Source organism: Trachemys scripta, chromosome 1 (genome assembly GCF_013100865.1).
Source record: "Trachemys scripta elegans isolate TJP31775 chromosome 1, CAS_Tse_1.0, whole genome shotgun sequence".
Lineage (NCBI taxonomy): Eukaryota > Metazoa > Chordata > Testudines > Emydidae > Trachemys > Trachemys scripta.
This window is the reverse complement of record NC_048298.1, coordinates 224,844,291-224,871,968: the sequence shown is the minus strand read 5'-3', so window position 1 is coordinate 224,871,968 and position 27,678 is coordinate 224,844,291. Positions and strand designations below refer to the sequence as shown.

At 41.4% G+C, this 27,678-nt stretch overlaps 1 protein-coding gene across 1 annotated transcript; it reads right to left on the bottom strand.

The window, feature by feature from the left end:
* Positions 1–5,371: 5,371 nt before the first annotated feature.
* Positions 5,372–27,220, bottom strand: CRLF2 (cytokine receptor like factor 2). Its single transcript, XM_034759149.1, has 8 exons — positions 27,085–27,220; positions 20,002–20,113; positions 18,695–18,870; positions 17,237–17,376; positions 16,037–16,196; positions 12,786–12,900; positions 8,364–8,448; positions 5,372–7,055 (listed from the first exon to the last, which is right to left on the bottom strand). The coding sequence occupies exons 1-8, from the start codon at positions 27,158–27,160 to the stop codon at positions 6,798–6,800; spliced, it is 1,122 nt and encodes a 373-aa protein (XP_034615040.1). The 5' UTR covers positions 27,161–27,220; the 3' UTR covers positions 5,372–6,797.
* Between the last annotated feature and the right edge of the window lie 458 nt (positions 27,221–27,678).

Genomic DNA, 27,678 nt, shown 5'->3' with positions numbered 1-27,678 from the left:
CCTTGGAACTGGTGTCATAGTCAGAGATTATAGTAGCTCTCCCCTGAAACTGCAGAGGACAACAACAGGTCTGAGTGAATTCCAGTGATGGCCCCTCTGCCCTCCATTCACAGAACTGAATTCACCCCAGTGGTTGGGAGGGGGTTGGTGATGCCTTAATAATAATAAATAGAGATACCCTATCTCATAGAGCTGCAAGGGACCTTGAAAGGTCATTGAGTCCAGCCCCCTGCCTTCACTAGCAGGACCAAGTACTGATTTTGCCCCAGATGGCCCCCTCAAGGATTGAACTCACAACCCTGTGTTTAGCAGGTCAATGCTCAAACCACTGAGCTATCCCTCCCCGCATCAGTCTTAGGCCTAAGCTCAGCTGGTGTAGACATGGCAGTATTGTGGTTAGAGGTGACAGCATGGGGAGAGACAACTCAGAGGTGGCAGTAAGGTGTCTCTTCATGGAAGCCAGGCAACGCTTCCTCCTAGTGGTTGAAGATGGACCTGCCCCGAGTGAATTCACAGGCTCTGGAACTTCACTAAATAAATAAACGATGAGTGGGTAGCACCAGAAGGGAAAAGTCAGGGGGTGGGGAATGAGATATCAAAGGGGCATTTGTTCTCATCAGATGTCCACACTGGTAGATGGGGAAACTGAGGCAAAGATACTGTAGGGGCAGATGCCCAAGAAATTCAGGGTGTGTACTTATATTTATATAAACATATGTTTGATTTATTGTTGTGGTATTTCCTTAATGGTTTGTTCCTTTTCCCCATATATCATTTTTGTTATTTTTATACACAAACTCAGGCTTTGAGAGAAGCCTATTAAGGTGGCCCAGAGGAGGTATTTAGTTTTCCCAGGAGGGGCTTGAGCCAGTGCATTTGTTAATTTTAGAAGACTCCTTCCTTCAGACATTTGAACCCAGACCTTCTTGGCACTAACAACATCTGGCAGAAGGACTACATCAGTGCATTGTTAACAATGCTTTTGTTTGTTTCATTGCAAAAGAAGCAAGCAAGTTCTGCTCAGACATACGTATTTGCCATATAAATAAACTTATAAATTTTGAGGAAATTATACAGCACTAACATAGCCACAACTAAACACAAAAAATGAGTGAAAATAAAAGCTGCAAACCAGGTTCCAATTAAAAGAGCTGTGTGGTTTCCTCCCACCCTTCCTTTCACTGGAAATCATACATCAAAAACAAAGCAAACAATATAGATACTACCTATATGAATGCAAATTGGCTCAGTATAGGTATATCTAATGCATACATTTCATGAGACACAAATATACAGTTTGCCTGTTTGTTGTGAAAATACAGTTCAATTAGTCTGTTCAGCTGCATGATATACAGTTCTTCCCTTTCTATGAGATACAGTTGGGAACAAGATGTACTAGCTGAAGGACTCATCCCTTTGAAGAACATGATAACTTTTGAATAAATAAAAGGGCGATGGAAAAGTTGCTATGTTACCCTCCTTCTCACTGTGGGGAGTTGAAAATGCCTTTTTCTGACTGCTTATTTAATTTGCTCTCACATAACTAGGGGTGTGCAAATCTCTCCAAACCCACTCTGATACTTTATCTCAATGGTCATTTAACCATCCAGTCAAATGATCAGCAAAGATAGTAGGTGACTGATCCTTTCACTGCTGCAGGCAGAAGGGAAAGTGACAACAAAATGTTAGGAAATGGCCCACCGGGAAATGAAGTTGTAAGGAGAGGCTTCAGCTCTTGCTAGTCATACTCTGTCACTGCTTCAGAAAATATCTAAAATAGTAGGCCAGGGCTGGCAGCACGCCACATCACAAGGCCTCCTGATTTATGCTACAATGCAGCACAGAGTTCTGCCACAGCATAGGCACTGGGCAGTAAAGCTAATTGGTTACAACAGAGTTTCTCAAACTAGGGTCTGTGAGAGTATTCCAGGGGGTCAGCGGGCCCCGCTGATCAACTCCTCTCCCTTCCTCCCTCAACTCCTCCTGCTCCCTCCCAGTGCCTCCTGCATGCTGCGAAACAGCTGTTTCCCAGTATGCAGGAGGTGCTGAGAGGGAGGGAGAAGAGCCTGGGACTGGGAGCGAGGCCTGGGGCTGAGCAGGGCAGCTTGGTGGTCCGTGACAAATTTTAAATCAAAATGGGGGTCCTTGGGTTACTAAAGTTTGAGAACCACTGGGTTACAACATCATTTGACAACTTCCAGGCTCAAAATCTGAAAAATGCACCACAAAGTGGAATTGTAACCAATGCACAATGTTTAATGGCACTGTCAGAGGCTTGGGAGGATCTTTTTTAGACTGGAAGAAGGTGTCAACCTTCTGGGACTCCTGACTGGCTCAGGAATACAGCTTTATTCCTGCTGGGCTGCCACCTCCTGTAGGTTTCCATGTGCTCCCCACCAGACAGCACTGTCTGTCCTCCCATCCCTGAGTGGGGCTCCAGGAGTCCTTTTTGTCCTGAATCACAAAGAATCTCTTTCTCCTTATCTGTCACTCAGCGCAAGAGCAGGGGCAACGAACCCACTGTTTTCCACTCAGAAAGGCGTTCAAAAAGAAATAAACAGGCCTGGAGGAAGAAGGTAAATTGACAAAGAATCAAGTGAAAGAGTGGGATGACGGCAGGAAAATGGTCAGGCCCGTGGATCTGTGCAATTCAGGTAGAGAATTGTGCAACATCTTTTTTTAGCCACCTAATCATATTATACAAGTTGCTTTGACAAAAGCCAGGGCCTGGTATGCTGTGGGCAACATGGCATCATAGCACCACCAAGACAGGGATGGGCTTGGCTAAGTGCGCTCTGCATGGATGGAACTAGGGCAAGGGAAAACAAATGTGTGTCACACGAATGACTAGGAAGAAGGGACGTCACTGCACTAGTTAAAGTAGCAGCCCTACTGCTTGTAATCCCTTGATTTAAATTAAAGAAAAAATCTTGCTGTAATGGGCTATAAATTACCCTGAGGTGACAAACCACTTGTACTGAAAAGACCAGCAGGTGTGCAGATAAGAAAATCAGCTGGGGTAGTCTGGGGTAGCCCCTTACATAGCATTAGGCCCCAGCCCTGCATTATGATCCATGCAAACAGACTACTGTGCCTGTGTGAATTCCAGTATGAGAAAGCATAAAAAATGTGTACTGCTACGAAGGAAGTTGTTTGTTTGCAAAAAAGGGAAGAAAAACTCAAAGCTCTGAAAGTGTCCACATAATAAACTGCATGAAATGGCCTTCTAGTCCCCAACTAGGATTACCAGGTGCCCAATTTTCAACAGAACAGCCAGTAGAAAAGGGACCCTCCCGAACCGTCCCCAGCCCGGTGAAAATGAGTGTGTGAGTGAGGGTGGGGGAGAGCGAGCGATGGACAGAGGGGGGATGGAGTGAGCGGGGCAGGGCCTTGGAGAAGGGTCGGGGCAAGGGTGTTCAGTTTTGTTCAGTCCAAAAGCTGGCAATCCTCTCCCCAACACAAGAGAAGAATAAAATATAAAAAGTGGATTCCAGATTTCCATGCCCACATTTTCAAGTGATTTTAGTTACCTCCAGTGTGTGGAGGAGGGCCCAGCTTCAGACACCTGGCAGGGCTGAATGCTCAGAGAGTGCTAAGCACCCACCCACATGACATCAGACCCCTTTTAGGTATCTCAAGTCGGGCACCCAAAAATTCAACCCCCCCCAAATTATTAATCACTTTTGAGAAATTTGATTTTAAAATATGAAGTCAGTTGGAACTGGGGAGTCTAACAAAAGAACTCTTAAAACAATCGTTCTTTAATCTGCTGTGTAAAAGAATACCACATTTTAAAATTAATGTTAAAGTCTCTTAAATTCCCTTGTATGCGTCTTTAAGAAAATAAATTATGATAAGATGATGAGACTGCCTACAATGGCATGTAGCTAATCTTCATTTGCTAGCAGAAAATATCTCCAACGGCCAGTGATGGGATACTAGATAGGGAGGGCTCTGAGTTACAACAGAAAATTTCTTTCCCAGGTGCCTGGTTGTTGGGTGTTGCCAAAATGCCCCAGGACCAACTGATCACTATATTTGGGGTTGGGAAGGAATTTTCCCCTGGGTCAGATTGGCAGAGACCCTGGGGTTTTTCCGCCTTCCTCTGCAGCAGGGAGCATGGGTCACTTGCAGGTTTAAACTAGTGTAAATGATGGATTCTCTGTAACTTGAAGTCTTTAAATCATGATTTGAGGACTTCAGTAACTCAGTCAGAGGTTATGGGTCTATTACAGAAGTAGGTGGGTGAGGGTCTGTGGCAGGGCCGGCTCCAGGCACCAGCCTGGCAAGCAGGTGCTTGGGGCGGCTGCTCAGGAGAGGGGTGGCACGTCCAGCTATTCGGCGGTAATTTGGCGGACGGTCCCTCACTCCCGCTCGGAGCGAAGGACCTCCCGCCGAATTGCCGCCGCAGATCGCAATTGCGGCTTTTTTTTTTTTTTTTGGGCTGCTTGGGGCGGCCAAAACCCTGGAGCCAGCCGTGGTCTGTGGCCTGCATTGTTCAACAGGTCAGACTAGAGGATCATCTGGCCTTAAAGTCTATGAGTCTAAAATACTCAAATTTGTACCTTAAGTTGTGGGATGACCATAGGAAGAACTTGGAAGGTTATCGCAACATCCTGTTGGTTTTTGTTTTTCCCACTACATACAGGGGGGCAGAAATGGGATCTGATTCAGTTACTCATATAACAACATCATGGAAAAGAAATTGTCCTCAGAAGTATATTTGAGTTTGTAATAATATTTGAAGTACCTCAGACAGTCTTAGCATCATAAGTTGCATATCTTGAACAGCTGATGTGGCAATAATTTGGCTACGATAGCAGTCAAGTGATTTTCTGAAATTTCGTCTATATTTCAGTTATTAAATGTCACACCTCTTAATTGGTATAGTACATTTTCTCACTTCCCCTCCCAAACTGTATATGTGACACATTTTGGGCTAGTTCCTCAGACACCACAGAATGACTAACGCCTTATCACATGTAACCATAAGAATCAACTTCAACACTTGTAAGAAAACTTCTTTTTTATTTCTTTAATCAATATTTTTAACAGCTTTGAATGCATGTGTCTAGATGCATGTGGAAGACAGAAATTCTGTTTTGAAAAGAATTTTGAGATTTAAAAATTTGGCTTCATTCTGAATCAGAATAAACTCCCAAATGTATAACTTATTCACAAAGGTCCAAAAACAACAAATTGTTTAAATTGATCAAAATGTTTTGTTTCTATTTTGACATTTTATTTTATATTATAATATATAATATAAGACATTACAAATTCAAAATGAAAAGTCATTTCAAAATTTCAAAATTGTTTTATTTTCCTGAAAAAAATCAACATGCCATTTTGACATTGTGGCGACTTTTCTTTTTCTTTTTCTTTTTCTCCACAATGAAATTTCGGTAAAATCAACATTAGTTCATAAAGCATTTCTATTTCAAAGGCACTTCACTGTCTCACAGAAAATGACTTCATCGGTGTTTTTTTCTGACCAGCTCCATTTCCATACAGTAATGTCAACTTACACTAACTGAGACACTAGACCGACATATTAATCCTTGGTGTACCTACTTTGCCTTAAATCGACTTATGCCAGGGATGAATTTCATCCTAGATATTTGACTACAATGTTTGCTTTCAAGAAGCATGCACATTAAATGATGTAGGAAGATATAAAAAACACAGTTTGGATTAATCAAGTGGGTTTTCCCGAGTCTGCTATCTAACAAAATGAGGTTAGAGAACAAAAATATGACATATTTTAGCTGAAGTTGGAACACATACAATAAAAGGCTGATATATGAATAGCAAGTCATTAATAAAATCTACAGTTGCTGAACATGCTAAAAGAAGATTTAAAATATCGAGCAAAGATGAGACTTTCTCAGTCAAATCAATCCAGCATTAAGGATGAATTATCCCATTTGTCTACAAGAATGTGTCTACTATATGAAGAGAAAACCTTAAGGACATGGACATGACTAGATGCCATGAGCCTGATCTTGCAATAAGGTCCACATGCACAGACTTCTGTGCCTGCATGGACCCCCTACTACATTTGAAAGGGCTGCACAAACAGAGCTCATTGCAGGATCAGGACCCAGTGTGATTCTGTACATCCTCACTATCATATTCCTGGGGGCAGATTATGTTTTTTTCAGATCCTAGCTCCATTAGGTGTAGTGCAAATGTTTACCCACCCATGAGAGCTGCTAGAAGCATTGCGCTTGTGGCAGGAAGGATGACTTCTGGAGAGCAGAGAATGCACAGCTCCTGCCATCCCCTTTGGAAAGGTGTCACATGTACTCCACCATCTTCTGCTACCGGGTGAGAAGGAGAAGACAGGCGATGGCGCTGCCCTAACTGTTACATTTTCTGCCACTCAGGGAGGCTAGTGCTATTGTTTTCATTAACTGCACATAGTACGTGCACTCCCTCAGATCAAGGACTGTGTTTGTGCCCAGCTCTTAAAAGGTGTGCAGTGAGTGAGCAGGGCTCTTTGAACGCTCACCATGCAGGACGGGGCTCGGTTTAGCCATAGAGATGGGCCCAAACTAGAGCCCCTAAACCAAATACAACTGAATTGCCATGCCCTCTTCTTTCTCTAATGGGCCTGCATAGGTTGTTGCTAAATTCTGGGAAAGTTGCAATCCAGATCCAGATTGGATAGCTTTCTATGTTATGCTAGGCAAGCCTGATCCTAACTTTTTACTGTACTTAGATGCTCCTTTAAAATCATCAGGATGCTGTGTGCCTTTTCCGGACACCATATGTTCCTACTGCATTATATAGTTTCATAAGATGACATACATGTCTTCATTCATACAAAACTTAAAACTCCTGAAAGAAACTGTATCACTGGCTGGTGGTGGCAGACAAGTGTTATGAGCAGAACTCAGATAATCTCTTTCATTCATGTTTGACAATTCACAAAGCTTTTCACTAGCTTCCTTCTCATCTTCCTGCTCAGTTCTCTCCTCAATGATGCACTCATGTTCTACACATTCCATCTTGGTTTGGCCCATTGCATTGTCAGTTTTGTCGATCCATTCCTAGGAGAATGAAATGTTGGTGTCAGCAAACACCCTAATTTCATTTGAAGCAAGCACAGGCTACAGTGACCTTCACCATTGCTCCAGTAATGGCATGACCCCAGGACCTACACAATTGGGGGATGTCATGTTGGAAAGAAGGAAATAGCAGGCAAGCAGGAAATAAGACAAAAGCAAAAAACATGAATGCACACAAAGAACAAGGAAAACTTCAAGAAAATTACCACTAAGGACACCTTCAAGTGTTGGATTTAATTATTATATAGCACTTAAGTGATAGGTGCCTTCAAAATACACTAGATTAATACATTACCTCCCTCCCCCCTCCATTTGTCATGGTTTTGCAAATCCTTTAAGCCAAGTCCTACCTCAATCAAAACTCAAATTGACTTCAGTGGGAGATTTGCCTGATTAAGGATCAGGCCCTTTATTATTATTTTGCATTGTATTATTAATTATTATTATTTTGTATCTTTTCAAACTTACCTTGGGCAAGTACATTTTTGACTCACAAGTAAAATATTATTATTTGTTTTCATTTTCATCACCATTGTAACGGTGGCCCAGTAGCTATTATGCATCAGATAGTGAATATTCCTAATTATTTTGCCAGGCTGTTTTCAGCTATAGCATAGTCTAAATGGTAAGGTGCTGGGCAGATTCAAGAGTATTCAAATAAAAATGCTCATGTAAGCTACATACATTTCAACTTAATGGGAAGCAAACACAAAGTTCATTCCTCTGTCAGGATGTCTGAAGATTTGCTGTTTCACAGCAAGCTGTGTGCTAAAGGATTGGAGGGCATAGTGGTAAATCAGGCAAGTTGGGAAACCGTGGTTAGTTTTGTAAAGGACAAAGGCTTGTGGCCTTTTGTTACAGGAGGTCTGGAAAGCAGATTGTACAGTAATTTGGCATGCTGTGATCTCTGCTTTTCATGCTGGCCACCATTGCTTCAGTCTTACCCTGTCTGTCTGTATGTTTCCACATATCTTCTCTTCTACTTTCACTGCAAACTCCCCTGTGCAGGAACTGTCTTCGGACAGTTTTTAGCACATTGAGTCCTCTTCTATGATTGGGGTCCCTATGTGCTACTACAGTGCAAATAAGTAATAATAATCATTCTTCTGTAAGACCAGGTGGTCAAGTAGTAGAGTGAGAGGCTGCTTTTGGATCAGAGAGCACTTAGTTTAAACTTGAAAAGAGACCACAAAGGTAGGCTGCATTTTTTAAATTATGTGCAAAGTAGGACTGTTGTGTTGGAATGAATGCAACCTCACCAAGGAAGTTCAAGAGTGCTTGGATATTTACCTGGAAGTTTCCATTATGATCATTAAAGAGATCAGAAAATATATGCTTTGGGTCTGGTATAACAGGCATGACCGACTTCTGAAATCTGTAAATAGAACAAAACAAAGTACGGTAAGCATTCAGCTGCTCTAAACTCTGCCAGCTGGTAACTATCCCAAAGGAACTATCCACTGGCTGGGAATTACCTGAGCACAGCATATCTGGCCATGTCCCCTCCCTTCTGGAGTTGTGGTGTAGGAGCCAGTCATAGTGGCTGTATGCCTGCTACAGAACTGAGGCCTGTCTCTGCTTTTCTGCTATTCAGAGTAGCATAAACAGAGTGCAGAGGAGAAGCAATTCTGGGCCTATAACATCCGTGGGCTTTCCAGTAACTTATCTCCAATAATGTAACTGTGGTTCAACAGCATAGGATTTTTCAGAGAGAAAAAAAAGCTAATTCTGTGGTTTTGGCAGTTGGCAGCTTTTGTAGAGCTGTAATAAGTGTACTGTAGATCTAAAATGATGAGCACAGACATGCAAACCATAAATCTTAACATTGGCATCATCTTGTATGGGCTGACTTTGCTCATCAGTGCAACAGAGACTGATGCCAAGATCACTGGTGCTTTGATCTTGTCCAGTACTGAAGCAGGCAGTTGACAGAGAAACAAAGGAGTGAAAGTCAGCTTATCGGTAATAGGAAAAAACAGTTGGTTTTAAAAATTTAATTTGGACTCTAAATAGGAGCAGTAAATAAAGTGGAACAGATAGCATTTTGCCCTGAAAAACTCTTTTTTAATTTCCTCTGAAAAACTACTCTAGTCCTGGCCGTAGGCCTCATAGGACTGGAAGAGTCACCTCTGCACCCTCATAATCACCCTAGTGGTCCCTGAAAATGAAAGGAAGAAAAGTCTGGGGAAGTACAAGAAAAGGAAGTTCTCGGTGCAGCATATCTGGAAGTCTGAATTAAGGTGTTGGCTTCCAGCTCCTCAGCAGCCATTAAAGTGCAGTGTTTAAAGACTATAACAGCGTTTAAAAGAGACCTGGATAAATTCATGGTGGTTAAGTCCATTAATGGCTATTAGCCACGATGAGTAAGGAATGGTGTCCCTAGACTCTGTTTGTCAGAGGATGGAGATGGATGGCAGGAGAGAGATCACTTGATCATTGCCTGTTAGGTCCACTCCCTCTGGAGCACCTGGCATTGGCCACTGTCGGTAGACAGGATACTGGGCTAGATGGAGCTTTGGTCTGACCCAGTACAGCCGTTCTCATGTTCTTACGTTATGTTCTAAAGCTGACTTCATTATCAGGTAAATAATTGAGTGCCATGTAGTCTGATCTTGAAGTCAAATCCAGCAATAGCATGGGAATTAAAAGTAGCTCCTTCCTGGCAGCCAGTGTTCAGATGCGATTCTACATTTGGCAATCTGAGAAGCTTCAAGTACAAATCAAGAGGTGCTGCAAGACCACTGTATGGAATTTCATAGTTACTCTGGGAAAGACTGAGGCTATGTCTACATTATAGACCTTACAATGGCACAGCTGTATCGCTGCAGCTGCCACTGTAAGGTCTCCCGTGTAGCCGCTCTATGCCTACAGGAGAGAGCTCTCCTGTTGGCATAATTAAACCACCCCCAATGAGTCAGCGGGAGAGCTTCTGTCGGTGAAACTTATGTCAGTCAGGGGTATGTTTTTTCACACCCCTGACCAACAAAAGTTTTACCAACAAAAGTGCTAGTGTAGACAAACCCTTAGCTTTCAAGGGCTAGAGCCCTCCCACAACTCACACATTGTTGGAAGGTTGGCAGAAATTCAGCTGGGAGAGACTATCTCTCTAGTTTATTTTTAGGTCCTATTGATGTTTGGAAAGAGATAGTTTGTGTTATATTAAATGGGCAGATGTGACCCTTTAAGGTCAAGCCTTCCAAAATGTAGCCATTAGCTGTATTATTGTTATTTGTATTATTGTAGTGCCTGGGCGCCCCAGTTATGGATCAGGACCCCATTGTACTAGGACAGAAGTTCCCAAACTTGGTTCGTGGCTTGTTCAGGGTAAGCCCCTGGCGGGCTGCGAGATGCTTTGTTTACCTGAGTGTCCACAGATACGGCCGCTTGCAGCTTCCAGTGACCGCGGTTCACCATTCCCAGCCACTGGGTGCTGCGAGCGGCCATACCTGTAGACGTTTAGGTAAACAAAGCGTCTCACGGCCCATCAGGGGCTTACCCTGAACAAGCCGTGAACCAAGTTTGGGAACCCCTGCACTAGGACAAACACGTTTTCTTTCATGTAGCCTTCATGCCCAGAGGCCCTTTCCCAGGCTCACCTGCCATGCTTCCACTCTTTCCTGTTCTACTGCTTTGTCAACACAAGAAAGTTGAACTCATTTAACTTAATATCCGTTTTTAAAAAATTTGCCTAAACCAGTGCAAACCCTTGGATGGATGCTCTTATTTGAGTTTAAGGATGGCTTATTTTGGTTTAGCTTAAACTGATTTCTAACTCATTTGAGCTAGACCAAAATAAAAATTTCCATACTGGGCTTTGCCCCAGTTTAACTAAATGTGTTTAGTTAAACCAATGCACCTTTCTTAAGTAGGTGAGGCCATGGGGTATTCTCCACTGCAATCAATGGTGTGATTGCAGCTCAGGTAGGCATACCCCTGCTAGCTTTAATCTAGCTAGTAGAGCTAAAATAGCAGTGAATACACACTGGCAATACACACCCTACCATGGGCTAGCAATGCGAGTACACATTCAGAATTCTGGAGGCTCGTACAGCCTGTGCTGAAGCCCACGCTGCTGGGTCTACACTGCTATTTTTAGCATCCTAGTTAGATTAAAGCTAGCATGAGTATGCCTACCTGAGCTGCAAATCACACCTTTGATTGCAGTGTAGACATAGGCTGAGTTACTTCACAAAGCACACTTCTTCAAGGAGAATTTTAGTCTACGGTCACATATATATATATATATTTCTTTTCTCCACCACCCTCCCCTCATGCATCCCTGCCCTATATTTGTCCCTTTATATTGTGCCTGTCTTAATTTAAGTTGCTAATTGCCATGCATAATGGTTATACAATAGAAATATACAAACAATAATGAATTGTCTCAACTGCAGCTTCTTGAAACATGATTCAAGTTCCATAATAGCTATCACTCTTGCAACATGCACCCTTTTAATATTTAGTACTGTAGCTCAAAAAATTAACAGAAACAGCCTAAATTCTCCTTGGAATTGCAAGCCCGAAAGACTGTTAACAAGACAGAATGCTCATAAAATGGATTTTCTTTTGAGTGCTCACAGCTGTTACGATTATGTTGCTTCCAACGTGCACTTCGGTGCCACAAAGTTTCAGTTTTTGTTTCTCACATTTCATTTGTAATAGATCGGATGGGGCAGGAAGGCAAATGAGTGAGTTGGTAAGAAGAGTCTAGTGCCAATGTTTTATAAACCCCAGCCAGGAGATTCTATTTTTAAACTATCTTTACAATTTATAAAATAAAGAAAAAAGCAAATGCAGGCTTTGATCCCACATTTGTCATTCAAGCAGTAATGTAAGTATGGATTATTACAATAATACTATTTCCATCCAAGGGGCCCAAAGTGCTTTCCAGGTACTACCGACAGAATCTTCACAACATCACTGAGGGTTATGGTAGTCTTGTTAAGGCCATTAAACAGATCAGGAGACTGCCACTCACTTCACCTCTCCTATCCCCTGCTCCTCTACCACTATTTGAAGCCCTCCCATGTAATCACCCTTTACACCTTTTCATCATTTACCTGCCTCCTTTTCTGGCTCAGCCGTTCCACCACCACCTCCCCATCTTCCCCTTTCACATCTTTTGCACTCCTCCCCTTTACTTTTGTCATCCTTTCTTCTTTGTTACCCTGCCTTTCTCACCCTGCCACTCCATCACCCTTCCAACTGTCACTCTTCAGGTAGAAGGAAATTCTCACCTTCTGTTCTTAGCTCCTCTAGTAGAAAGTATGTGTCTGCAGTTGCAGAGTTCCCTGCTTCTATGGCGGTGAGAGTCGGGATCTCTGATTATAAGCACTCCAGAGACGTGCTCTGTACAGGGATGGCAGCAGGAAACTAAAGAGTGAATGTCTGGGTCTGCAGTCTGTAGACTGTAGGCTGAAGGTGCCAGAGATTCTTTGGTTGGGCAATGATTCCATGGCATCATAAAGACCAGTGGGAGCATATTAGGTTGGGGAGCATATTTACTTATTCTTTGTTTTCCAGTATCACCTACAATGTGCGAGGCACAGGACACAACCACAAGGAACACGCAATCCGTGCCCTCAAGAATTTGCACTTTAAGAGGACAAACAACAATGGATGGTGGGAGAAGGATAGAATCAAAATATGCACATTTTTTACATACGTTGTATTATCATGACACAAATATCAGTAGGGACCAGTAACACTTACCTTTGGCATTTGCACACAAAAATCTGAAGGAGGAATATTACTAGAAGGACTGCCAGCACAGAAATTAAAAGGATCACATTGTCTGACAGAGGCTTTATATCATCAGCACATGAATCTAGGAATAATCACAAAAATAATATTTTAAAATGTCATGTTTCTATAAATGTAAATTTATAAATGTACCTATTGCAGATGTTCTCTTTAAAACAATAGCAATGTTAAGGAAGAAACAAGACAAACTAATCTAACTCTGCAAAAGAAAAGCACAGTTCCTTCACCCTTGCAATGAAATGCCTTCTCGTGGTGTTAGAGAGACAAGGTGGGTGAGGTAATATCTTTTATTGGACCAACTTCTGTTGGTGAGAGAAGCTATGTCTACAGTACGGACCTTACATCAGCACAGCTGTACCACTATAGTTGTGCCGCTGTAAGGTCTCCCATGTAGCTGCTCTATGCCGAAGGGAGAGCTCTCCTGCTGGCATAATTAAACCACCCCCAAGGAATGGTGTTAGCTACGTCAGCAGGACAGCCTCTCTTGCCAGCATAACGCTGTCCACATCAGCACTTTTGCCGGTGAAACTTATGTCAGGGGAAGGGGTGCCAACAAAAGTTTTACTGACAAAAGTGATAGTGTAGCCAAAACCAGAGGCAAGCTTTTCAGCTTACACAGAGCTCTTCCTGCAGGTCTGGGAGACTAAGTTCCTATAAAGCCTCGTGAATGGCACCTTGTGGAGATCTGATTTCAAGGTGTGGGGACTGAGTGACTGCCTGTATTTATGTAACTACAGCAACTCTCTCTATTGGTTCCTGGCACTCATTGGGAGTATTGCTTTCCAGCAAAGCGATAAGGGATCATCCAACCTACTAAAGCTGATGAAAAGTGTCCTGTAACTTAATGTGGTCTGTCTTTGAGACTGTACTTAGAAAAACAAGGCACAGAATGGCACTAGGGGTCTTGTTATATCCAGGGCCAGCTCCAGGTTTTCTGTTGCCCCAAGTGGCAGGGGAAAAAAAACAAAAAAGCCGATCGGTGGCACTTCAGCGGCAGCTCAATTGCGCCACTCTATTCTTCGGCGGCAGTTCGGCAGCGGGTCCTTCACTCCCTCTCTTCCTCTTTGGCGGCACTTCAGTGGCAGCTCAAAGAGGAAGAGAGGGACTGAGGGACCCGCCGCTGAATTCCCGCCAAAGACCCGGATGGAGTGCTGCCCCTTTGTATTGGCCGCCCCAAGCACCTGCTTCCTTAGCTGGTGCCTGGAGCTGGCCCTGGTTAGATCCAAAGCTTCTACTTGATGTTCATATAGCAGCTGTTGGCAAGAGTGCCATTTTTTTTCATTGTGCTTGGCAAGGAATGTGCAAAAGAAAAGGTCAGAGGCAGACCTAGCTAGAGACATGATTTTCTGGAGTGCTGCATCTTGAGAGGGGGCTGCATCTTGAGACCACCAAACACTGAAGCTGGTGAAGCAGGTGGTAACTTGCTTATTGATGCTGTAACAGCAGTGATCAGAGAGCTGCACTGTCTGACTGTTACTTTGTAGGTGGAATACAAAGTGTTGATTTTAACTTACAAATCCTTAAAAGTGAGCTGGCTACTTGGGAGACACCTTCTCTCAGCCTACACTGGTAGAGTTCTCCCATTTTGAACATGACGGGATTGCTGGTGTGGCATTTTCTGTGAAGGCCACTCAACTCTGGGTTATACTTCCACCTTTGGCCTGCCAGAACCTGAATCAGTTAACCATCCAGACATGCTGAAAAGCCCTTCTGTTTTCGGAGGATGTAGGGAATGGTTGGCTGATGGTTAAAGGCGTTTAGTCTTAATTGGCTGTGGGTATTTCAATTTTATTTTTATTGGTGGTTATTGTGGTATTCTATTTTATTCTATTACTATATTCTTTGTATTATCTCATAGTGATTATTGGAAGTAAGAACTACAGCTAAATTTCCTAGAGCTATGGATGGGAATTTTGCATTTGTAAATCAAAATCAAAATCAAAATCAAAATAAATAAATAAATAACAGCAAGGAACCCTGAAAAGTTCTATCAAACAGGTATGTCAGCAGCATATATATCTTACAGACAGACAAGGTAGATAAAACTGTGGGAGAAAGGAAAAGGTATTATCTAGAACAAAAACATTAAATCATATATATGAGATCTCAATGGCAGAGGCAGCATCTTTTCCTTCTTTATCTCTGTCATTGAAAAATTGCACACAACATTTGAACAATCCATGAATCAGCTTTGTGTATAATTATCAGTGTCACTGTAATTCTGAAATCGTGCAGTGACAAACTTCCCACTTTAAAGGGAAATTGTACAGGGCCTAGCACAATTGGAAACTAATTTCATTTCAGGTATCTAGGTGCTACTGTAATACAAAGCCTAATTGTTACTGGCCAAATCAGTACTTGCTTGCGACAGCTGTAGCAACATAGATGTGAATTGAAGGATCAGGCCACCAACCCCAATTTGCACTCATGAATCAAATTATGTTTGAAAGGGCTAGGAATTAACCTGATCCATCCATCATCATGATGGCAAATTGCAAAGGGATGTATTCTCCTGGTAGATTGAGCACCACCCACATCAATCTCTACCTGGTCCCTTAGGTGGTCTGGCACCATATTCAGTTTATGTCTATTGCTGGCAAATTTATTGTGACACCAAAGCTTTTGGTGACCAGACGATTGTCAGCTGTGTAGCAGCATTCCTAGATAAACAAGCTTCATAATTCATTGGTATTCCATCCTATTAATATCTCTGTACCAAGAAAGCCAATGAAGCCAAACCATCATTGATGGAGGTGGCTGCTGGTTTCAATTTCAAACATTCTCATTTTGGATCTTGTCCTGCCACTTAATATGGAGCAGTGATCAAGTTTCACTGCCATACAACAGAGTTGGTATAACCAAAGTTGTGTAGATCCACAACTTCATAGCAAGCTTGATGTCATGACCTCCCCACAGAAGTCACTGAAGAGCCTGAAACATGGCAGCAACCGTCTGTGTCACTTCCCAAGTATTTAACAGATTCAAGGGAAATTCTCCACTTCCATATTAATGTCTTAAATCAATGATGCACTTCAGGGCAAAGGCCAGGATGCTCGGTGCTGCTTTAGACTCGGTTGTTCCATTGTTGACTAGATCTTTACTTTGAATTAATCTGATGCACCACCTGACATCCCATCTCCCAGCCTCCACTCCTCTGATTATATTTCCAGCTAAGAATATGAATGTAGCTTAGCATTTACCTAGTAAGCTGCCATTTCTCCAAACTGTTACCTCTGCCCATTCACTGGCATAAGGAATTCTATTGCAAACAGATGTTCTTTCCAATCTGACCCGGAAGGAGTAGCACTTTTCAGGATCAAACCCTTGTTCTTCAACTTTGCAACATGCAGATTTTCTAGACTGGACAGAAAGTTATTTGATCATTAATGATTAGTTCCTACATATATTTTTCTTCTCACAGTATTATACTATATCATTGTAATAACAAACATAAGAAATGAGCTGACACAAATAGAACATCTCCAAAAAGTTTAGGAGTTCTGGATCTTGGATGGATTTTCCTCATTCAGACCCATTTCTAGCATTAAACAATGTTACAGTTAAGTTAACATATAGTTCTTTGTTACATTTATGCCTCAATAATTATTTGCAGTGAAACAAACAAAATTAGCTTTGGTCCACAAAGCATACACATGTTAGTTATGAGCCTAGGAAGAATTAATTCCATGAAATGAAATGTAAAGCTGGTATTTATGTTCTAGATAAATAAAATACCTGGAACATTGTCTCTTTCCCATCTCCTGTTCTCTGTTGTTTTTCTTCTTTCTCCCATTTTTCATCTTCATTTCCCATTTATGACTCTACCTCCCTGCTCCCATACTTTAATTATTGCCTTTCCTCTATGTCTTCTTGACATGTGCATAAGCAGTGAAGTGTAACTCCCTTGAAATGTGGCCATTTACTGGAATGCTGACATTCAGCACACATTAGCTCTCCAGTAGTCTAGCAAATGTTAGGGCTTGCCTTCACAGCAAAAAATGATGTGTTTTTTACCGGGGGTAACTAACACTTCTGAGCTATCCTGAGGTAAAAATACAGTGAAGACCAGCCACTTAGTTAACCATGAGGTAAACTCCTCAAGGTCAATCCCTGAAGGAGGTATAGGATGTTTTGCTTGACAACTTTACCTTTCTTTAAAGTAAAGTGTCTGGCCTTCAGCATGTATTTACCTCAGCATAGCACATGTGTGTTAGTTACCCCAAAGGAAAAAATGCACCTTTTTTTTGCAGTGAAGCTTAGTCCTTATTCTGCTTCCAGCCCATCAAATGTATGTTAATGGGCTGGGATGGGCCTGCTGGGAAAACCTATGCTGTCTGTTCCATGGAGGTGCCAGTCCCATCTCTTTCCTATGTTAAGTGAGAATTGCAAACTCTACCCACCTGCCATTCTTTGTCATACTTGCTTTTATACTGAAGTTCAAGCTCCAAGCACCTTGCTGCCGTCTTCGGTTTATTACATTCTATAGTAACTGTATCTCCTTTCCAATGGAAGGTTACATTTTCAGGCGGATTGGGTTTTACTGAGGGAAAAAAAGAGATATAAATTACGCAATACACTCTTAAAATGGATCACTACAACTCATTTCAAACCATTGCCCCCACGCCCAAGCATTTCTGGAATTCTTTAAACTGTCATGCAGTTCAGAGCTCCTGAAAGGTTTAGTTTTCCAGCTGGCCTATTTTCTGTACATCAAAATGTAATTCAGACCCATGGCATCATGCATTTGTGCTGTTCTAAATTGACACATTGTTTACAGATGGTCAGCTGTTATGGGCACAATATTTTGAACCCTTTGGTTTTTTTACCTCTTAGCAGTGGAAGTTGCATCTTCATGGGAATTGGAGCATAACACCCCTTCCTCAAGTACATTAGTGCACCCTCTCTTTTGATCCACACCACCTGCAAAGAAATCTAACTATTTCACTCCCATTCCTGTAGTATCTGAGCACTTGGTAAATATTACTGAACTTTCACAACACCCCTGTGAGGTCTGAAGCGCTATTATCTCTGTTTTAGGGATGGAAGACTCAGGCACAGAGATCCAAAGTGACTTGCCCAGTCTCTCACAGGATGTTTGTGACAAAGCTGGGAATTAAACCTGAGTTCCTGAATGCCACTCCAGTACCTTAGCCATAAAACTACCCTTCCTCCCGGGAAGCTGTCCTAACTTTAGAAGACATGCTCAATGATGTTCTATAGCTGGTTTATTTTATTTTATTCTATTTACTATTCGTTCCGACTATTCTGTAGATTTCTTTGCAATAATAGTCATTACATGTTGAACCCATAAGACACAGCTACATACATAAAACCAATAAAAGTGTAAGAGAAATGGAAATGCCTTTCTCTTACTCTTCCAGTGCTTTCTCACTGTAACCTGTTGTCATTCTGGCATTGTGATATCATATATTTACCCCTCCACTATGAAAATGGAACCAAGGCTTCCAGTTGTTGCTACATGTATGTTTATATATTTTACATAGTCAACTATACTAAATATTTCAAAATTCAAATATACCTACTTTTTGAGTGTTCAAAATCCAGATTTTGATCTGAATTTGGGGACCTTTATTCAAAACAAGTAGCCCCAGTGAAGACAATTGACTAATGAAGTAAGTGTTGAAGAAGCAGCCTCACTATACCCAAACAGAGAACAATATTCTATTTTGTCCTTCCTGATAATATTTTATACACTTGACTAATTTGTCATCTTCCTTGATAATATTTTATACTCTGAAATAGTTCTCTCTCTTCATCTCAGACTCAATACAAAAGAAGATCATTGAAGGCACTAGCATTACCAAGGAATTTGTTAATTTCGTTGCTCACTCACTTACTAAAGAAATCAGATTTTAGCGTATAATTGAAAAGCTCTTCACTTCCATTCTTATCCTTTAAAGAGATGGTAAGAGTGGGTCCCTCTGTCTTAAAGAGACAGCCAGAATTGTAACCTTGCTCAAGTATATAGTTGGGGCATTGCTTCCAAGCTCTGTTTTGAAGAGCTGTGCCAAATCTGCAAGTAAAAACAAAATAAAATTAGTTAATGCAGTTATTTTGTTATCTATTGAAATGAGTTAGCTGCTTTTTGTCACTTTAGCTTATTAAAATACTTCTCCCAAATGATATTTGCATGGGAGATTTATAGATGGGATTTTCAAAGTGGAGACCAGTACCCAATTCCCATATTTTTTAAATGGAGATATCCCATCTCCTAGAATAGTAGGGACCTTGAAAGGTCATTGAGTCCAGCCCCCTGCCTTCACTAGCAGGACCAAGTACTGATTTTGCCCCAGATCCCCAAGTGGCCCCCTCAAGGATTGAACTCACAACCCTGGGTTTAGCAGGCCAATGCTCAAACCACTGAGCTATCCCTCCCCCCATTGACTTTTCAGACATCTGTTCATTACAATTTGAGATTGTGAGGTTTCTTTAATATTGTCTTTTCTAAGAAGGGAAGGGTTTGCTTTAACAGCTGTGTCAGACAGTGTCCTATTTCTACACCATTCTACTGGGAATGCTGCCTCAGATACCCACTAACAATTGAGTAAACCTCCTACTGGCTGACTTGTCATTGACCCAAAGCAACTATAAATGTTTCATTTCCATTTGCAGCATCAACTGATTGCTACACAGCTCTCAATTAAACAGCAGCTAAAGCTGTGAGTGTGTGTGAAAAATGGCTCCAAATGTTCTGATACACTGGTGGGCATCACAAGAATGGACAAAACTGTGGGTGTAACCACCTGCATGCCACTAAGTATTCAGCAGATCTGATGGTTAGTTTGGAAAATAGGGTTGTGGTGTGGAGCGAACATAAACAAGTCTGCATATTGATCTGAATCAAATATAAGCTTCTCTTTCATTTGCGGGTGTAGCTCAAACACAACTTGGACTGAGTGAGATGTCTAAGGGAGGTCTGCGTTGCAATTAAAACACCTGCAGGTGGCCATGTCAGCTGACTCAGGCTCGCAGGGCTTGGGCTACGGGATTGTAAAATTGTGGTGTAGACAGGCTGCCAGACCCCCACGAGCCCAAGTTAGCTGACAGAGGCCATGGGTATTTAAGTGCAGTGTAGACATACTTTCAGAATCACTAAGCAAAGCCATTAACCAAGGGGAAGAGGATAGCCATTGCCAGTACTTACCTGTAAAAAAAAGTCACAGTCCTGTCAGGGAAATAGTCTTTAGCTGCCCATGTGATCTGCATCTGTTCACCATTGAAATTGACTGCTGTGATTTTGATGGTTTCTTTCAACCCTGTCATTGCAATGACAAACAAAACAATTTCAACCCCAGAAATCAAGGATATGACCACACATTTGTTAAGAGACCAGTAGTTCTGATTTAATTACTCCACAGTCACAGAGGACAGAAAAAATGAGAGGTGATGTGAAGACTTGCAAGGCAGGGAAATAAGACTAAAGGACCTAGAGAGGTTAGAAATATGGATGGAAAATAATAATGGCATTGAGATTGGAAAAGTGCAAAACAAGGCCTCTGCAGAAATATAATCTGAAACATTTGGAAGGAGAAACCTGGAGAACAGTAGTGAATGAACTACACCTAGGGACTGTTAGGCCTGGTCTACACTAAAAAATTAGATCGGCCCAGCTGCATTGCTCGGGGTGTGAAAAATCCACACTCTGAGCGATGTCTGACCTAACCCCCCATGTAGACAGTGCTAGGTTGACAGAAGAATTCTTCCATTGACATAGTTACAGTCTCTCAGGGAGGTGGATTACCTACACCGATGGGAGAACCCCCCTGTCTGTGTAGGTAATGTCTACAGTGCTGCAACTGTGCTTCTGTAGCATTTCAAGTGTAGACAAGCCAATAGTGTACAACAATAGATATGAGTCTGCAAGGCCATGTGGCAGCACAATAAGCCCATAAACATGTGCAGAGACATCACACAGCAGAGCAGGTTGATGTCAATCCCTCATTATACAAATCCAGCATAACTGCCCTGGAATATTTCATTTTGTTCTGTGCAGCTCAATACCAGAAAGATGTCAGCAGATTAGGAGGAATGCAGAGAGTAGCAATACAAAATTATTAAGTATTTGGGAAAGAAGAACGATGATCCTGATTTCTTCTCTCACGCCAGTTTTGAATAGGTGTAACTCCAGTGTCTTCAATAGATTTACTGCAGATTGGTTGCAGTCTGAGAGAAGTATCAGATCTGAATTTGGGTAACTTGTGGGGCTATACTGAAATTCAGCTTTGAATAGCTCTTCAGAGGAAATCTAGCCAACTTTCTGATATTTGCTTCAGCCAAATAATATTTCAAATACCTGCTTGAAGTGGAATCATTAGAAAGAGGCACTGCCTCCATATAGTATATGCAGCATCACTGATTTGGCCATTTTTTATCCCTCTCCTTCTGAATTAGTTGGCTAGTGTCCCAGATTTGGATCAGTGGATAAAAAGAAATTTTATGGTTTCTCCCAATGGACTTGGCCACTTCTCCCTACCTCCTTATGGCCAGGTCACCTCAGAGCATCTTACTATCGTCACATCCTCTTTCCGCTCCCATCCTCCTGCTCCCCACTACCAGACTTCCCTCTTGTTCAGATTCTAGGCATCTGATCAAAGCCAATGCTGCTTCCAGTTATTCAGGCTTGATTAGAATACCACAGTGGTATATCAAGAATATTCCTCAGAGCTTGACTAACAGCCAAGATAAACAGGGTACAAATATTTGAAGGGTGCATATATCAAGGAACCAGAGGAATTCTTCTGGGTTATATAAGAAGCATAACTATTGGTAGTGGAATGAAATCAAGAGTAAGAAAATTCATGTTGAATATCAGAAACAAAACTCCTAAAAATGAGCTTTATAAATGGTTCCAGTTCAGAGTCATTTAAAAATATGTATCATATATTACAAGAAAAATTACTATAGGGAACAATTCTGCACTTGCAGGATACAGGTGATTGGGCCTGAGTCTTATTGACACAAAGGCCACTTTACACATCTCTGGCAGTGTGAAATGGCCTTAAAGTGGGCATAAATTATATCTGTGAATAGTTAGACAAATGTATAATGTGTTTTTCCTTACTTTTCCATCACATCTCTTCTTTTAAATAAAGATCCCATATTATTAAATTTTAAAAAATTGAAATATTTTTATATTAGTGTATACGGAACACTGCACATCTTGAAGTCCCTTTACACACGTTAACTCATTAGTCATCACAACAGCCTGTAGAGGCAGGCAAATAAATATTTTGATTAATATTATTGTGACAATTTTTCATTATATAAACCAAGTAGGAACTGTTAACTTTCATGTGTTAGAATCATAAAAAACAAATAGTGAATGTTTGCACTGCATGCTTGTTTAATCACATACTTTCAAGGCTAAGTCAAATTCAATGCTCATTTAGTTTTCCAATGTCAGAATGCACTGAGTTATAGGTAAACATAATGGCAGGCAGTAAAGAGGTGTTCCTATTCACATGGAGCATTTGTATGTCGGATCCAAAATGACTCTGGAGTACCTTGAAGCCCATATGCTGTCTGCTGGATATGTGTCCTTCTCAAGGGGAATTACTTCTTTAATGTCTTTCAGCCAGCTATTGGCCTGTGGAACTGTGAGATATAGCACTGTCCTTTTTTAGGGAAAGTTCTGGTCTGAATTTCTTTATATACCCCTCAGAAATATTGTGGGTGGCCAGATGTGAACATTTTTGTGTTAATTCCCCTTCAAATTTGTGGTGACTATCAGTACATATCTGGAAGTTTCCTCGTCATTTTAGTACGTATCACAAGGACCTCTCAACATACTCATAAAAAATAAACCACAATTCCTGTCCTTTTGAACAAGTCTATAATTTATTGTTTTTAACAAGGAATAACTAATCCCTGTGGAAGATGTCAGATTGGCATTTAATCCTTGGTCTCAATGGTGAGATTACCAACAAGGATGCCAGCTCTAGGGCTAATTGTGATGCTGGGGTAGTTTTGGGATGTGGACACAAGTGCACTGAGAATGGGATCAGAAAATGTAACTTATTTTACTTAGAACACCTCACAGCCATCATATGCTAAGGGCATTTGATCACTGCTGACCTCCTCTCCATACTAATCAGTGACTAAGGTAAAAGGTTCTGTAATCCCATTATCGATCCCCTGATCCAATCCTTCCTCAAGGCCAAATCCTGAAGTCTTTGATTGAGATCCTGCCTTTCCCTTCCATGTGCAAAGGGGAACCTAAATGGCAAATCTCCCCATAAACCCCCCACCCCATAGAGGCCCCTCATCAGGAACTATGTACTGTTCAAGATCTGCAGACTCTGAGTGGACACATCAGGGAAGCCACCTGGGCTCCTCTGGATTCCCTTTCAAAAGAAAATAAAGGCTGCTGGGGAAACTGAGGGTCAGATCCTTCCTATTTAGCGAGAACACCCACCCACCCTTACACATCCCTCATAAGCACAAGGCAGAATCCCAGGCTCTGTGATCACTTCCTTCTGACATCCCAGAGGGGATGGAAAGGGATGGGGAGGAGGTGGGGCCAGGGATTCTTGTCCTCCATGAAAAAGTCAATAGAGATGATTGGTCACAAAGGACAGAGTAAGTTGCTTCCCACGAAGAAGGCCTCCTGGTCCGTCTCCTGTGGGAGGATAGCTCCACACTATCCTATAGTATAGGCTGTGCCTTAAAGGCTCAATCTAACCCTGGATAAAGACCTTATATTGTGGCTTTATATGCTTTTTGTTTGACCTTAAAGACTGTCATTTTGATTCCGAGCCTGCAAAGACTTACCCATATGGCACCTCTTGAAGAATCTTGCATCTGAAGAAGTGAGGTTCTTACCCACGAAAGCTTATGCTCCCAATACTTCTGTTAGTCTCAAAGGTGTCACAGGACCCTCTGTTGCTTTTTACAGATTCAGACTAACACGGCTACCCCTCTGATACTTTACCCATATGCTTAACTTTACATTTAGTCCTCTTGTCTTCAGTGGGACTATGTGCATTGTGTAAAGCTAACCACATGCCGGAATCTTTGCAGAATCATGGCCTTATTCTGCACGTAACTATAGGCCAGCTGCATATTATGGACTGGAATTCTGAGATTTTCACATCTCTATTTGACATCTAGCAAACATGGTCACTGATGTGCACACTTTGTAAATACATTAACAATAAACAGTGATTAATTAATAGAAAGAGAGTAGGGAGTTATAATAAATCATCTGGTCAGGTAGGAACCATCTGATGTACTCTGGTTTCTAGGAACTTCATAAGAGGTAAGTGATGACATAACCTGTTAAAGATTTTAAAAGAATGTATTCAATTACAGAGGACTTATATCATTTTAAATACATTTTAAAATCATTTGATTATTAAAGTATGCATTGCTGTTGAGGAAATGAACATCAGACTCTGCACTTTTTGGGTTTGCTTTAGTATTACATATACATTTCACAGCCCTCTCCAATACAATATGTGTTCCAGAGAAGGGACCAGGGACCAGATCCTCAGACTCCCTCTGAAATTAATGGGAGTAAAATACTTTTGAGGATCTGGACCCATGCTCTCTCCTTAAGTATTGGGACAGTACTGTGTGCATCTTTACAAATAATAATATAAATAAAGAAAATGTATTATATAATATTTTAAAAGGTTGACTCAGATCAGCATCCAGTAGTTTGGATTCTTTTCCATAGCTTATCCGAATGTTGACAATCCCCTCTTACGCACCACACTTCCTGCCCCTTTTGCTGCAGGGATGCTTATTGTCCTCTATGGGCAGACACTGCATTTTTGGAAGGAGAACCAGCTTCTGCCAGTGGAAAGTGGCTTTCATGGGAGTCAAGTCAGAGAATTTTAACTTGGGGGTGGAACAGGGTAGAGCGATAAAACGGGATATTTTCTCCCCTTTTCATAGGCTTCATGATTCCAAGGAGGGAAAGTGGGATGGTCTCAAACATTGAACTATCCACCCAGTCAGGATCTTTACAAGCCAAGCTGGTGCCTCATTTCATAATAATTGTAGCCCCCTATTTTGCCCACTGCCCCACAGTTGCACAAGGACAGGGAGGTCACATGACAACGCAAAATGACAGGGAAGAAGCAGGGTTATTAATTGATAATCATTATTATCATTATAATTATTTGTTACTGTAGCATGGCTGGAAGCCAAGGCCTCATTGTGCTAGGCTTTGTACAACCATACAGCAAAGAGACAGTGCCTGCCCTGAAGAGCTGTTCTGGATCCATGCTCTCCTGTGTTAGCCAGTGGACATGGCCAGGAACTCAGTCAGGAGCCTGCTGCACTGCTGGAAGGGCCACAGCAAGGTCAAACTCTTCCAGCTCTGGGGAGAACTCTATTTTTGTTCTCTGTGGGAAAATTCTTGCTGGAACTCCCAACAGGATTGATGGTGCACCACATGGCCCTCAAAGACAGGGTCTTATCAGCACAGTTGAGCGCTGAATGCACCGAAGTGTGTAGAAGCATAAATACATGAAATACATGATCTCTGCATGTGCAGTAAGTTGTCTGATAGGAAAAATAAGCAGAAAATGTAACTATTAGTTGAGCCCACCATCCTCAATAATTTATGCAAGTAGAACTCGGAGCAATTAGGTAAGCAGCAGAACTGCGAACCACAAGTTATGTTTTTCTTTATTATTGAACCAAAAGGAACACCGTAATAAGCCGAAATGTAATGGAACAGACAAAAAACACTTATCTACAAAGATAACAGAATGGAACACAAATGTTCTGGAACTGTTGCAGTCTCACCAAAACAACAAAACAGAACAAACAAGAAAAACCACTTCTGATTTCCCCAAACTGATTAAAACCTAATAAGCAACCACACATGCAGTAGCTCCTAGCCTCCTGTATTGAACCAACCTGAGAATGATACCCTGCAACTGATCCTGCAGCCGCTACTTGCACTGAATATTACTTATCCATGACAGCAATCTCATCTAAGTCAGTAGAACTACATGTAGGAAATACCGCTACTCAGCGTAAGCACTGAAAAGCAAGAAATGAGCTTGCATGACTCAGAATAAAAGGGTAAATGAATCCCTGTCTTAAAAATGAGAGGGAGTGAGGTGGAGAGAAAGAGAGTGCATATGCCTGGGGGAGATGTATTCCTTATTACATCTACTGGGCTTCATAGCAGGTGGAGGTGGCAAACAATTGGTAGGATCAGTAGACACTGCAGTATCTAGGCACTACTAGGCTGATTCTCCACAGCCTTCCATCTTGTGAGGTCATTTATGTTTGTTCAAATTGGATCTAACATATGTGAATAGTAGAGTGTTACATCCACTTTGTAAATAACTGCACCAGGTAATTAGCACTGGAACATGGGTCCGTGTGTCACTGAGTTGCCATAAGTGATATGTTTCAGACATATAATATAATATAGAACAGATTTATAAAGAAATTGATAAACTGTTAGAAGAATCTTAAACCATGATTTTTTTCATGAAATTCAGAAATGAAAAACAGTAACTTAGTGTTAACAAGAATGAAGGTTAAATTATCACCCATGTGTGCTGGGTGGGTTTTCTTTATGGATTTTTAAGTCAATCTGTTTATTTCTTAGCATGAGTAATAATGATACTATGCAATATAACTAAAGTCTTAGATAGATATTCTAATGTCCAGGTTACCAAATATCCATTCTGTTACTGTGAATTAATAATAAGTGAGGTTTTTCCCCCTGGGAAATGTATAATTAAGTATATACTTTTTCAGTATCCACAGGTCAATGGATAGCTGCATATTTTCCCACATACTGTTTAATATGAGAGAATATTAATTGTTTAAGTCTTACTTTAATCTCTGGTTTTTAATATGAATGTCTGGCCAGAAGATTGCACTTCTATTTTTTGTACATGATCCCTGCTAGCATAATTTATAACTTTGGCACTGTGTACCACTCCTCAGAGTTTTAGGAGGCCCTCCCATTATTTTCAAACACAAATTTACAAAGGTCTTCCCTGAATGTTAACTGGAAGAAACCATTTTAAATATTTCTGTTATATCCCTATAGATTTGTAAAGAAATAGGGGTCAAATTCATGCCTGGTGTAGCTCCACTGACGTTACTGTGACGTTACACCAGTGATAAAGCAGGCCTTATTTTTTTTAAAAGGTATTATACTGGATAAAACATGAAGCAAATAAAGCATCCACATAAATAATGTGAATCTGCACATCAGTTTTTAAAATTAATATCTGGAAGTTCAACTTACTTTGTGCAAGTGGTTGAGAAGCCACCAGGTTGCCCAAGATAAAGATTGCTGCATGGGCTTGAAGGACTAACCCCATACTTGCAAATTTTCATTAGTCTATGATCAGATTACCACTGGAAGCTTTGATAGCATTTCTTCATGAGTAATCTTAACCTCCGGAGTTCACCACTTAATATCGGAGACTGGAAGGAACTAGAGGAAATGACAACAGGAAACAAAAAATTAATTTTCATGTAGATACAAATGTATGAATGAAATATATATTACTACAGGACAGCAGCACTTCACGTGTTTGCCTATGTTATTCACATTATGTGATACCACTGTTAGGCAGAAGAATAATAGTAATTGAATAATAATAATTACTAGTATAAGGCTTAATCATGCCTATTAGCCTCTGATCTGCTTTGGGGGACGGGTATTTTTAGCACTGAAGGCACTCCAGGACCCAGTGCACCATGATGACACACTCCATTACCTGGCTCTCTTACTGACCACAGTTCCACAAGCAGGGGGAGAGCAGGACCCAGGAGTAAGCAAAGGAGAGGGGGCAGAATATTCTGGCATTCTGGGGAAGAACAGGGGCTGCTATAG